This window comes from Glycine soja, chromosome 4, assembly GCF_004193775.1.
Source record: "Glycine soja cultivar W05 chromosome 4, ASM419377v2, whole genome shotgun sequence".
NCBI lineage: Eukaryota > Viridiplantae > Streptophyta > Magnoliopsida > Fabales > Fabaceae > Glycine > Glycine soja.
Window position 1 is genome coordinate 50,432,374 of NC_041005.1, and position 14,582 is coordinate 50,446,955.

At 32.4% G+C, this 14,582-nt stretch overlaps 2 protein-coding genes across 2 annotated transcripts; one reads left to right on the top strand and one right to left on the bottom strand.

Annotated features, from left to right (window-relative positions):
* Window positions 1–1,993: 1,993 nt before the first annotated feature.
* Window positions 1,994–6,097, top strand: LOC114410336 (receptor-like protein kinase 2). The gene is made up of 2 exons (XM_028374248.1): window positions 1,994–5,045; window positions 5,434–6,097. Exons 1-2 carry the CDS (start codon window positions 2,240–2,242, stop codon window positions 5,895–5,897), a joined length of 3,270 nt encoding a protein of 1,089 aa, XP_028230049.1. The 5' UTR covers window positions 1,994–2,239; the 3' UTR covers window positions 5,898–6,097.
* Window positions 6,098–10,299: 4,202 nt separating this feature from the next.
* Window positions 10,300–13,282, bottom strand: LOC114410337. The gene is made up of 9 exons (XM_028374249.1): window positions 12,934–13,282; window positions 12,769–12,834; window positions 12,253–12,333; window positions 12,087–12,140; window positions 11,937–12,005; window positions 11,166–11,228; window positions 10,945–11,027; window positions 10,774–10,839; window positions 10,300–10,673 (listed from the first exon to the last, which is right to left on the bottom strand). The coding sequence occupies exons 1-9, from the start codon at window positions 13,165–13,167 to the stop codon at window positions 10,631–10,633; spliced, it is 759 nt and encodes a 252-aa protein (XP_028230050.1). The 5' UTR covers window positions 13,168–13,282; the 3' UTR covers window positions 10,300–10,630.
* Window positions 13,283–14,582: the final 1,300 nt, after the last annotated feature.

Genomic DNA, 14,582 nt, shown 5'->3' on the forward strand with positions numbered 1-14,582 from the left:
TACCACCACCTTGCAGGATTGCTAGTTAGATTCTCAGAATTTATCCACCATAAGAATGTTCTATCAAATTATAGTATTTTTTAACCTTTTCTATAGTCCTAAGTTGGTATCATGCTACCAATAACAGCACATGCACAGGACCCGGTAAACATTAATGGCCGCATTGGATTAGGATTTTAATTTTTTTTTATTGATGGTATTTAATTAAGACTTTTAACATTTTTTAAAGAAGACAATAAAATTTAATGGTATTTAATTATGATGTTTTATAACTTATAAAAAATATATGTTGGTATTAAAAGATATAGAAATTTTGATAGATTACTTTCTAATTTCGAACTTTTTAGTATAAATCCAAACCCTTCATATATTACTAGATTTTTTTCTTTCTTTTTCTATTGGTTATAAGACTTTATTTTCTCTCATCTTACATACCCTTTTCTCTTTTTCTCTCTTTAATAGTCTTCAACATGTGCCACATATATTTATCATATTCTTTTGGAATAAAAAAATATCGAATATATCCCGCCACTATGCACTTTTCATTTTCTTTTTTTAAAATTATTTAATATTTTCCTATGTGTTAAGACTAATCAAGTTTTTTTATACTAACTATGTTCATAACTTGTTCAACGTAATGTTTTTATGAGTGTCACTCTTAATTTTCTAATCCACATTCTCTTATAGTATATTTTTATTATTGCATCACATTTAAACATGTCATTAGATTTATCATGAAACAATTGTAGTAATTAAAAAAATAACATAATTTTAAATATATCGTTCAAGTTCAAAGTGAGAATGAGAAAATGTTATTGCAAGAAAGATTAGTATAGGAGAATATAAAAATATAATCAATGTAGCTATTAAAAGATTAAAAAAATTATTTTAGTTTTACTTTTTTTTATCCCAACCTCATTATTTCTTATTATTTTTTACACTAACTCTTGTAATTTTGAATATATTTTTAAAAATTCAAAAAATTATTTCAAATCTTATAAATATGTAAAGTTCTTTCAAATCCTTTAAATTTTTATGATATAAATCCATTAAAATTCAAACTATTATAAAAGTCTTGTAAAAAATTTAATAAGTCATAATATCCTTATATAATCTTTAAAATAAAAAAGTATGCTAAAATAATCTTTTAAAATCCTAATCCAATATACCTCTAAAAAATCCAATCGAATAATTTCTCCCACAGATATTCTCTTGCATTAGATCTTGTATGTTGCTCCACTATGAGAAATGTTAGATCTCATAGAAATCTGGTGAATCAATTTAGTTTTAGGCTTTGTAGTAAATGCTTGAATCGTTTAATTTAGATAAATAATTGTTTACTTTCTAAAAACTCTAAGAAAAATATTTAAAAAAAAAATCATTTTTTAACACTTTTGTGAGCATATTCAATGGTGCAACCATAGTAGAGTTGCTTAACTCACTTTTTGTGTATGTGAGCCTTATAATGTCACATCAAATTTAAGAAATTATGCAATTAGTAAGAACTAAACATGTATCTTAAAAACTAAGAAAGATTAGTCCAATTGTTAAGAAACAAACTTATATTTCAGAAGGATGTGAATTCGATTTCTCTTGCCAATATGAAGATCTTGTCGTGGATAATATATAAGTATCTTTGTAAGTGTTCATTGAGTCTTAAAGTCTATCTTGACCTTAAGGAGCCCCCAACATTCAACTCACATAAATTTTTATATAAAAATAAATATATCTTAAAATTGTCTTACAATTCTTAAGAATTGACAAAAAAATATTTCTTGTACAAACAATTATTCTTATATAAGAACTACCACACAACTACTCCAATGATAAAACAACATCAAAACTAATTTTTAAGTCAAAAAATCTCATAAACAATTCCTGTTGAAGATGCTCTTAGATCATTTCTAGTAATAAGGATTGCTTCAAGGAAGGGTTAATAGTATCGCCAAGTGAAGTAGAAAATATTGTACTACCACATCCTGTTTACCCATCTGTCTGCTTAATGCTTCTAATTTGTCTGTTTCTTTCTTCAGTCGTTGTTGTAAATTCACCTCAAAACATAAAAGTGAAACAGTGTTTGAAGATTAAGGAACGGTCTACATCTTCATCAGTAACCTTAAATGGGAGATAAGAGACTTTCAATATCCAACCATGATGCTAAAGAGGGCATAGTAACTTACAGAGTCTAGTGCTGCTATGTTTGGATGAGATAGAACAGTAGCAGAAACACCACCTCATCATGTCAAGCAATGCATTAACTCTTTTTATCTTGTTTCTTAACATCTTGTGTCCATCCATCTCTGGAGCTCTGAACCACGAAGGCCTCTCTCTACTTTCATGGCTTTCAACCTTCAACTCCTCCAACTCTGCTACCGCCTTCTCTTCATGGGATCCAACAAACAAAGACCCTTGCACATGGGACTACATAACATGTTCCGAAGAAGGTTTTGTGTCAGAGATCATAATAACATCCATTGATATACGTAGCGGTTTCCCCTCACAGCTCCATTCTTTTGGCCACCTCACCACTCTTGTCATCTCAAATGGAAATCTCACTGGTCAGATTCCAAGTTCAGTGGGAAACTTGTCCTCTTTGGTCACTTTGGACCTTAGCTTCAATGCTTTATCAGGAAGCATTCCGGAAGAAATAGGAATGCTATCTAAGCTGCAGTTGCTGTTGCTGAATTCAAATTCCTTGCAGGGTGGAATTCCAACCACAATTGGAAACTGTTCAAGGCTTCGGCATGTGGAAATTTTCGACAACCAGCTCTCTGGAATGATACCTGGAGAAATAGGCCAATTGAGGGCTCTTGAAACACTAAGAGCAGGAGGAAATCCAGGTATTCATGGAGAAATTCCAATGCAGATATCAGACTGCAAGGCCCTTGTTTTTCTGGGACTTGCGGTTACCGGGGTTTCTGGGGAGATTCCACCAAGTATAGGAGAGCTTAAGAATCTCAAGACACTTTCAGTCTACACAGCACAACTCACAGGTCATATCCCAGCAGAGATTCAGAACTGCTCAGCCTTGGAGGATTTGTTTCTGTATGAAAATCAGCTTTCTGGAAGTATTCCTTATGAATTGGGCTCCGTGCAAAGCCTCAGGAGGGTGTTGCTGTGGAAGAACAATTTAACTGGCACCATTCCAGAAAGTCTTGGGAACTGTACAAATCTCAAGGTTATAGATTTCTCTTTGAATTCTCTGGGGGGTCAGATACCTGTGAGTCTCAGTAGTCTACTCCTGTTGGAGGAGTTTCTTTTGTCTGATAATAATATTTTTGGAGAAATACCTTCCTATATTGGCAACTTTTCCAGGCTGAAGCAAATTGAATTGGATAACAACAAATTCTCTGGGGAGATTCCACCTGTCATGGGGCAACTGAAGGAACTCACACTCTTTTATGCCTGGCAGAATCAACTGAATGGAAGTATACCAACAGAACTATCCAACTGTGAGAAACTTGAAGCACTTGATCTCTCACACAATTTCCTCAGCGGTTCCATTCCAAGTTCACTCTTTCACCTAGGGAATTTGACTCAGTTGTTGCTGATATCAAACAGACTTTCAGGTCAAATTCCAGCAGATATTGGCAGTTGCACCAGCTTGATCAGGTTACGGCTGGGATCAAACAACTTTACCGGTCAAATTCCATCAGAAATAGGTCTTTTAAGCAGTTTGACCTTTATTGAGTTGTCAAATAATCTACTCAGTGGAGATATTCCCTTTGAGATAGGTAACTGTGCTCATCTAGAGTTGCTTGACTTGCACGGCAATGTGCTGCAAGGAACCATTCCTTCCTCATTAAAATTCCTAGTTGGTCTTAATGTCTTAGATCTTTCTCTAAACAGAATAACTGGAAGCATTCCTGAGAACTTGGGCAAGCTTACGTCTCTAAATAAGTTGATTCTGAGTGGAAACCTTATCTCCGGTGTGATCCCGGGGACGCTGGGGCTGTGTAAGGCTTTGCAGTTGCTGGATATAAGTAACAATAGGATCACTGGTTCTATTCCTGATGAGATCGGTTATTTGCAAGAATTAGATATCCTCTTGAACTTGAGTTGGAATTCTCTTACTGGCCCCATTCCAGAGACCTTCTCAAATCTCTCAAAACTATCCATCTTGGATCTCTCTCACAACAAGCTCACAGGTACACTCACAGTTCTGGTTAGTCTTGACAATCTAGTGTCTCTAAATGTCTCCTACAATAGCTTTTCTGGTTCTCTTCCTGATACAAAGTTCTTCCGGGATCTACCCACTGCTGCGTTTGCTGGTAACCCTGACCTTTGCATTAGCAAGTGTCATGCAAGTGAAGATGGCCAAGGCTTCAAGTCAATAAGAAATGTTATTCTCTACACTTTCCTTGGGGTTGTTTTAATCTCTATTTTTGTCACTTTTGGAGTAATTTTAACTCTCAGGATTCAAGGGGGAAACTTTGGAAGGAATTTTGATGAAGGTGGTGAAATGGAATGGGCTTTCACTCCATTCCAAAAACTCAACTTCTCCATCAATGACATTTTGACGAAGTTGTCAGAATCAAACATTGTGGGAAAGGGTTGCTCAGGAATTGTTTATCGTGTGGAGACTCCAATGAAGCAGATGATTGCAGTGAAGAAGCTATGGCCAATAAAGAAGGAAGAGCCACCAGAGAGAGACTTGTTTACTGCAGAAGTTCAGACCCTTGGATCAATAAGACATAAGAATATAGTGAGACTTTTAGGATGCTGTGACAATGGAAGAACTAGATTGCTCTTATTTGATTATATATGCAACGGGAGTTTGTTCGGATTACTCCACGAAAATAGATTGTTCTTGGATTGGGATGCAAGGTATAAGATCATACTGGGAGCAGCTCATGGTCTAGAATATCTTCATCATGATTGTATCCCTCCAATTGTCCATAGGGACATTAAGGCTAACAACATCTTGGTAGGTCCACAATTTGAAGCTTTCCTCGCAGATTTTGGCCTTGCAAAACTTGTGAGTTCCTCAGAGTGCTCAGGAGCCTCTCATACTGTTGCAGGTTCTTATGGATACATAGCTCCTGGTGAGTATAAAAGCTTTTGTCATTCTAAAACAACAATTCATTTTAGCAATGTCCGTTTAAGAAAACTTTCAGCCTTACATCATTGTTTTGTCAGAGTCATTGAAAATTCAGTGCCTTTATACTTTTAAGACATTCATTTTCTCTCTTTCTCTCTCTTTTGGTACATTAAAAACTCTGTGTATGTCTTTAAGACATTCTTTTTTTATTATTATTTCAAAATCAGGTTGTTCTTTCTATAATAATTTCCTGAAACCAAATTAGAATTAAGAGCTATATGCTACTTGACCTTTTTCTTCATTTGTTTTGTATTTATGTCCATTTTGGGTCATTTTCCCAAACTCATTGTGACTGCTAACTAATCACAACTGCATTATCTGTCAAACTGCAGAATATGGATACAGTTTAAGGATCACAGAAAAGAGTGATGTGTACAGCTATGGTGTTGTTCTCCTTGAGGTCTTAACGGGGATGGAACCAACTGAAAATAGGATTCCAGAGGGTGCCCACATTGTCGCATGGGTTAGCAACGAAATCCGAGAGAAGAGAAGAGAATTTACATCTATCCTTGACCAGCAACTAGTATTGCAGAATGGAACAAAAACCTCTGAGATGCTTCAGGTTCTAGGAGTGGCTCTCCTATGTGTGAATCCATCCCCAGAAGAACGACCTACTATGAAAGATGTAACGGCAATGCTCAAGGAGATCAGGCATGAAAATGATGATTTCGAGAAACCAAATTTTCTCCATAAAAGCATGGTTACCACCAATCCAAAAGCAGCAGTTCACTGTTCAAGTTTCTCCAGATCATGTGAACCTTTAATAATAGAATCAACATCTTCTTCTTCTGTATAGCCACCAATTTGATTGCTAGATTTGTTTTTTTTTTCAAGTGACAAATTATTTGTATAGATTAGTATATATGGATTTGGATCATTTTCTGTACAAGATATGGTCCTGTTAGAGAGGGAAAGACACAAATATAATTAGTGTAAAACACTAATCATGGTGGGTTAACGTTTAGTAAAATTATGCCTCTCTCTCTTTAGCATTGACAATATGTCCATATCCTACTATTTGGAATGTTGTAGATGTTAAAAACGTGATTGAGAGAAGAAACCTCCCTAAAGACAATCAATTAAGAGTTTTCGCACCTATAATATGATAATCAAACAAAACAAAAAATCCTGTTACCAAGGAACATGATGTTATTTATATCTTATGGAAATTTCACACTTTACAATTATGTTCTTTCTGTAGATAAACTCTTCAGTTCCAAACAAGTCAGATAATGCCAGAAACTTTCACCTTCTATGAGAATAGAACAACGTTCTTGCAATATGGTATCAAACTGTTACTTGTATTGCACTAAAATCCATGAAGAAAAAGATGTAGGACGTAGTCCCACTCACACAATCTAAGAACCTGCTTTTGCCGACAACTGTGGCAGAAGTAAACAAATTAATAGTGGTGCCCTGCCTTAGACCTTAGGTTCAATTCACCTTGGCAATAATGACTTCATAGAGAAGGGACCTGAGTATACGAACATAGTTTTCAAGGGACTGGAGAGATGGGCCATTGAAAAGCAAGAGTTGACAGTGCCTTCTTTCCTGGCATAAGCCTCTAAAGCGCAAAATTATAGAGAGAAGAGAAGCACCTAGACCACAACCCTTCATAAATGTTCCCAACAATTATTTGTGTAGTGATAGTGATAGCTCGTGCCCCATGATAGTCAAAAGAGGTCTTGCATTTTTTCATGTGATAGGAGACCATTCGTGGCCCACAGATAGTTTGATGGATCTTATATATCTCCCTGTTTACAAAGCAAGCAACCATCAACATTAAGTAATCACTATTTTTCCCATACACGAAACACTAACCACTATAATTATAAACAAACTAAAATATGATTTTAATTCTTAATAAATATTCGAATTTGATATTTATTTTTAATAAATGTTTTTTTATTGAATCTCTAATAAAATAATAATTTTATTTTTGATTCTCGACATTTTTTGTTTATAATAAATTATTAATTTTTTTTTTATTTCATAATAATTTTTTTGTTTGTTATTAGTCTTTTCCAAAAGACTAATAACAAATAAATTTATTTTTATGAGAAAGTGAACATAAAATTAACTAATTTATTAGAAACTAACAAAAATATCAATGACTAAAAATAAAATTTTTATTTTATTGAAAAACAAAAAAAAATATCAAGAAACAAACATAAAATTCAAATACTTATTAGAAATTACATACATATTTTAGCCTTAGAAAGAGAATATATCTATTCCTTTTGCCCAATAACAAAAGATACTGTGTGTTGTTCAGTTCATGCAGAACAGCATTTCATAATGGTATGTTATTTTCGTTACACACGATTCTATTTTAATAAACTCCTCCATAAACAATTTTTAGAGAAGAAAAAAATATAAAATATAATGAATCAAATTTCTAACATAAATTAAAATCAATTTATGCTCCCAGGCTTTTAGAAAAGTTAGATGATCATAGGTATCCTTCAATAAAAAAATCTTATTCAAACTAGACAAAATTATTATAAATAAATAAAGTTTTTCCTTCAAATAATTAATATAATTGCATATTCAAGATTTAAATTCAAGACATTGGTTAACTAAAAATTATTCTGCACCAATTGATTCATGTGTCCAGTATGGTATACACACTTTTGTCAAGGTTGAAGTTCATAAATTGGTTTTAATATACAAGAGAAACTTAATTCATTTTAATTTCTTATTTTCATATCATGTAACAACACAATTTTGAAAGTTTCCTTTTGTATAATTCCCAACACAAACCCCCAGTCCACCATTGGAAACAAAAAAATTATTCAGATGGCAACATCCAAAAAAATAGCATCCAAGAAATATTTCACTCAGTACTAAATTGATGGATATTATAAATGGCAGTAAGATAATGTGAAAATGATAAATGAGGAAATATAGAACTGCGTACATCAGCAACAAATAGAACAAATGGAGCACAACTACGATGTCTGGAGGAAACAACAACGGGAGACAGTGAGAGGGAGACACAGATGAACCTACACAAGATTTTGGGACAGAACGTAGTAACTACTAACTAGTGTGTTTGTAAGAAACAAAAACACACACACATGCATAAACTAACCCTACGTACATTACATGTCAGGATAAGAGCTGAAGAACTAAGAAACAGTCAAATGATGAAACGATAATGACTATGGTTCAAAGACAAGGTGTGAATAATGCTTCTAAACAAACTTTCTTATTGTATTTAAGTGTCCTAATTGTGCAGTGGGAACAGACAACATATAATGTTTCTTAGTGGATGGTTTGGTTTGGTAAAAAATTCGAGCCAAATCATTAAAATTGTTTGGATTTAAATACCAAATCATATTCTTCTATAAAGCCGGTTTGGATTTTATTGAACAGGTTTTGAACCATAAATTGATTTTAAAACCAGTTTTAAAAGTGGTTTTATGTTAAGTTTTATTATGTCATATTAGAGCGGGCTCTTAGAGAATATTAGTGTTTGTGTGGGACTCCTGCGTCCCTGCGTGAAAGAACAGCTAAACACTGAAATTGGGTTATTTCTAAAAACTGTATAATTTTATTTTATCATTAAGGTGTACAAATGCGTGAAAAAACATGTTAGTAAAAAATTCAAGGTACTAAAACTGGTTTCAAAAGAAACATTTTAGTTCTATTTGTGGTTTGAATTATAACAGTTTTTTTTTCACCCTTATACACCCGTCTCTACACATTATAAGTGGAGAGAGATGTCTGTTTCACGATTGAGCAATAGTATTCATCGGGTGGAAATAGGAGATTGACAGGAAGAAAGAAAAAAAAAAGTTATTGTAGGTAAAAGAGATTTTCCTCTCTTCCACCGAGGTACTAGAACGAGGGTAAGAAAATTAAAAGCATGAATAAATAAATTCATCTGCCCGAATGTATGATATGTATAATGTAGTGATAAATTGATTCTGAAAAATAAAAAATATAAATTTAATTTCTGTGTAAAAAATATAATCGTTAAATTTATGAGATCATTTTGTGATTTAATTATAATATTTAAAGACAATAAGTTATATTTATTTAGAATTAATTTAACATTAAATTATAAAATTTGGAAAACTAAATTTAAATTTTTCTATCTTTCAAATGGCAACTTACCACACCTCAAACTTTCAAGTACTATTTATCCAAAATTAAATGTCAAGGGATTATTTTTGAATGCCTTATGGAATTAGCATAGCTTCTCTGGTTTTTTTATATCTGGATCCAGTGTATTCCCGAGGGAAGTCAATAAAAAAAGTAAAAGCCAAGACTTCATTTGTTTACTATAAAGGCTATTCAAATTATGCCTAAAAATTCAATCACAATTGAAAAGACTAAAAATTCAATAACGGCACAAATTTAAACTACAGGTAAAGAAGGTCTTTCCGGTAAAGGTGACAACTAGATAACGCTGGATCAGTAAAAACTAAAAAAAAAAAAAAAAAAAAAAAAAAAAAAAAAAAAGTGGAACCAAGATTAGTGGACAACGATAATACAAGTAAATTATTCTATAAAGAACAGATCGAGCAAAATATCTTGGTTCTTTTTTGGGGTCCATGGCTTCGTACTTTAAACTTTAAAGTTACTTCGTTTACTTGTTTCGCCACCTAAAGTGATTAGGCCATTTACATTCAAAGAGCTGGACCACTGACCAGGTTAATGATTTTATATTGGTGTTTAGCAATCGGGGAACTTGGAAAGTATCAATTATGAGACGAATCACACGGACACCCCATGATGATTTTTCAATGATGCGTCTAAAAAAGAGAGGTGACAAGCATGAGAGGATGTTAGTGTAATTTAATCTTTTATTGTATGAATATATTAACAGTTTTTTCCATATATTAATTATGTAAAGATTTGTATATTTTCAACTAATTACAAATTATTCTAAGTATGATTTTTAAAATAACTATTATAAAAGTTAATGATCTTATCAGGTATAATCAGATGACAAAGTAAAAAAAATAAAATACATTGTCAGTACATTTAATTAAATGCATACTTTTATTTGCAACTCTAGGCATGGAATTAAAAAACTAAGATTATTTTAAAGGATATGTAAATAATCAAATATCAAGTCCCACATATTAGAAAATATCATAAATAGTTTTTCAAATAATAAAATATAATAAACATGGTTGTATTTCTAGGAGGATTGCAAAACATAAATAGTTTTTCAAATAATAAAATATAATAAACATGGTTGTATTTCTAGGAGGATTGCAAAACAAACTCCCTTGTTATTACACTTACAATATACTATTCATCAGCGCGTACTATAGTATGCAACTTATTACTTATGTGAAATACACAGTAACTATAAGAACCACAAATGACATCATTTCCTTGCAAGTCACACTTACGGAAATTGTAGGTGAACAGGAACACTGAATGAATAGAAAATAAGGTGTAACATCCTAATATGGTTAGTGACATTACATAAAGCATAGCAACCTGAAAAAGAAACTTTAACTCACTGATTAATGTCTTTTGATGAAAAAGATAATTACAGTTTATCAATCAAAACTTCTTCCTTGGGTGCCACTTTATGCTGCATCCAACACTTCATGCATAGAAAAACAATGACCTTAAGCACGTGAAAGTAATAGAGTCCTAAACTTAAAAGATTATCAAACAATTAAAAGGAGAAGAATATAAAGTACCTAGGTTTTTGCTCTGATGGTACAGGTTGGCCACTAAGAACACGATCTATTGCCAAGCTCAAGTCTCTTTATATAGAAAGTTAAATAGTTAGTTGTTTAGTGGTTACTACTTTCAAGAAATTTAAAATGGTCAATTAGTTGTTCAATACTAATTCAACATAAGAAACCAACCTTCCAGTGAGGGGTACATTATTACTTGGACGTGAATCATCAAATTGACCATGATAAACCAGCTCAAAGGGCCTTCGACCATCCTGTTTCCAATTGATTAATTGATAGATATATGATATATGATATACATCGACATTTGAGGTCTTAATTTAACCCCAAATTAAAATCATGCTGATCAACGTGCAATACAATGAACAGTACTGGGCATTGGTTGCAATTACCTTTTTGAAAAGGTAAAATTCTGGAGTACAAACTGCTCCAAAATCTCGTGCAACATCCTGTGACTGCATCAAAATACAATCCGTCAAATATCAGTGTTTTACCAAATTACAGACAAAGATAACATCAGCTCTTCTAAGTTGGTTGCTTTCAATTAATTCCAGGAGCCAAAAAGTCCTCCACAGCAAAGATTCAGTTCGATTTGAGTCATTGCTATCAGAAAAGAGCTTCCAGTTTTAGGATAAAAATGTTAATTGTGATATTCAGTTATTCACATCATAAAAATAGACACATTAGTTTGTCAATTAAATAATTCAATAAAAACAACATTTGGTTGCCACCTAAAGAGTCAAAACCTACAGTTCCCCACCCTCCTCCCTTTTTGTTTAAGATATGACACCTCTATATGGATACATGTTTTAGTAAGGAGAAACAACTCAGATTGACCTGCTTCTTCCATGATTCTTATGGATTGAGTTTTGATGATAGAGTTTGGAAAACTCTTTTGATCATGATTTTCAGTAGTATATTACACTATTACAGTAGCCTTATCATACCAGTATCAACATGAAATTGACCCCCCACGGTACATGCAAAAAGATCATGCAATCTAACTGTATACTAAAGGAGTTTGACCATAAAAAGGATGATGTTGATCATTGATCAGATAATAATATACGATTTAGGCATAGAGCTGCATAGGCATCTGCACATAGAATGAAGCACGTGAATAAATTAAACAGATTATGAATTTATGATTTACTAAAGCATACCTCATCATATAGGTATGGAAAAGGATAGTCAAACAGTTTAGCATCTTCTGCCATGAATTCTGGACCATCCTGTGAGGCACAATTCCAATTTGCACATATTACTCAATACTTTAAATGCAGCTTTATTCCAGGATATGAAGTTACTAGAACCTGGGGGTGTGTGGCTACGGAATTTGAAGATATGGCAATCACCGCAAGTCCTTTCTGTAGAAAGAGGAAAGAATATTCTTATAACAGATTTTACTTGTTCAAGTGCAAGTCCAACCTGCTACTGAAGAAGGAAAAATATTTCTTCCCGGGTAATTGATTTGACTACCTCCACATAGAATTTTGTAAGCTTTACAATGTCTTTTTTCAGGTGCTTAACGAATGGACAGTGGTTACATATAAACATAACCTGCAAGACCACAAAAAAGAGGAGAAACAGGCATTTTCAAAACCAAGCAAGGGAAAATATCACATCGTCACTAAATTAGCAAGTAGAGAAAGGTTTTTATTTAGAATTTCCAATTCCAAAAGACTCATGTTTTATTCATCATAGTTCATAAGGAAGAACCACCAGAACAGTTAGCCACAAAATGGTTTCCCTCAATTTTTGCCGCATATGCAACTGGAACTAAATAGCTTACATGAACGAAGAGATAAGAATCTCATAATTAAGCAGACAAGAAATTACTTACTAGCTGGTAGCTGGTATTCTGCAATAACTACTTTAATGAATTATTGCATGAATAGTAATACAAAACTTGCATGAAAATGACCACTTTGACAGTTAAATGCACTCTTTCCAATTTAGTATATATTAAAGAATGAAGAGTAAGTGGCATCCTACCAATAGAGCAGGATATGCTTCAAAATCTTCCAATGTCCAAACCTTCCCAGTAAGAGGCTCTGGAAGCTAATTCAATTTCAATTCATCCAAATAAATAATGTAACTATTCCATGTCTCAAAGAAAATATTAACCAAAAAAAAAGATGGAATGGGGAAGATTAAAACCTGAAATTGTGGGGCCCTGAAGCCCAAGGTAACACCTTTGGACTCAGTTCTACCAGCCCGAACAAGGAACCTTATTGGGTGTGAATTTTTGTTGAGTTGCAAGCGTGGTGGATGAAAAGCAAGTTTGGGAAGAGAGCATGGTTGGGAGAATGAGAAGGCAGCAGTTGCAGAAGAACCTAACTGCAGAAAAGGTGACCCAATTGAAGACACTTTGAGTCTCAGTCTCAATGCCATTGTTGGGTTACTCCAACTCCAACATTCACCACAACCTCAATTCCCCATCATTCTCTTCTTCAATCACTCTGTTTTCTTTTCTGGTCTTCGTTCTTCCACACTTTTGGGTTTTGCTGGTCCTAGTAACCACTCTTACTCGGACTATGACGTGGCCCACATATTAAAACCCAATTACTTAATTTGATCCAAATAAAAATTTATTACTTTTTAAAATATTTATCTTAAAATAATTCAAACAATAATTTATAATTAGATAATAATATAAAATTATTTTATATTATTAATACATAGATATTAAATTCATAAAATAAATTAATATTTACTCTTTAATCATTTTCCGATCAGAAATTAAACCACCAGCCTAAAAAAAAAAACTTTTTTTTTAGCTTTCTAGCTTGAATTCTTTCGGCTGTCTTTTTTTTTTATGAACCTAAAAATTGAATTTCATACTTGAATAAAAAAGATATTTTGACGTCCGTAAAAATGTAAATTATATTTTTAATGTAATAACTATTAATGCAAAATTTTTAATAATTAATTATGATATTTTTAGATTATCATGGTATTGCTATGAGTATTTTTTTATTATGTTTATGATTTATTTCTGTCAAAAAATTGAGGTATTATCTTTAATAAAATCTTTCATTCTAATCATATTCTTTCATTTACAATAATTTTATCCTTTTGAAGAATTTTACCTTATGCACAAATATTTAATTATAATATGATAACATATATAATTAAATGATGTATTTTTTTATACAAACTACATTATATTCTTTAAGAGATATATGTTATGATTATGGACAATAAGTTTCTCTATTTGAATGCTTAATGCAACTTATACTATAGACTTGAATTTAAGCCATTTATTAAGCTTAAATAACCTCTTATCATTTGATTCAGGGTGGTGGTATTAATTGATATTATTTAAAAAAGTTGTGTTCTAACAATAAGCAAAAATAAAAAATCTTGTACAGTAAAAGAAAAGCAAAAATTAAGAAAAATGTGTTTGATAAAGTTTTTTATCAACTTATAAACTTCTTTAGTTAACTTATAAGTTACAAATGAAACAGACGCAAAGGAGCCCATTGCAGATGCCACAACAACCGCATTATTTAGGCCTACGGGGAAAGAACATATAATTAGTCAATAAGATACGAGGTTGGTTTCCTTCAATTTACCAATAAAGGAAGGCGGGACCGCAGTTTGGAGTTTGGAACTCATATTGAAAATGCTAATAAATTTGTAAACTCAATTGGGCGGAGAGACTATTGCTTTTGTTTGTAGACAAAAAATGGAAGAAAGCTTTCATTATTTAGGACTAACCTGATTTTAGTTAGATTGATGGAAGATGATATTTTTTCTAAAACGCAAACATCATTTTAATGTTAGGAATTTTACTACACTTGTTA

Coding starts and splice junctions, on each gene's coding strand:
- LOC114410337 (XM_028374249.1), bottom strand. CDS start 13,167: ATGGCATTGAGACTGAGACTCAAAGTGTCTTCAATTGGGTCACCTTTT. Junction 10,840..10,944: donor AATGTACCCCTCACTGGAAG/GTTGGTTTCTTA, acceptor TTCTATATAAAG/AGACTTGAGCTTGGCAATAG. Junction 10,674..10,773: donor CCATCAGAGCAAAAACCTAG/GTACTTTATATT, acceptor CTATGCATGAAG/TGTTGGATGCAGCATAAAGT.
- LOC114410336 (XM_028374248.1), top strand. CDS start 2,240: ATGTCAAGCAATGCATTAACTCTTTTTATCTTGTTTCTTAACATCTTG. Junction 5,046..5,433: donor TTATGGATACATAGCTCCTG/GTGAGTATAAAA, acceptor GTCAAACTGCAG/AATATGGATACAGTTTAAGG.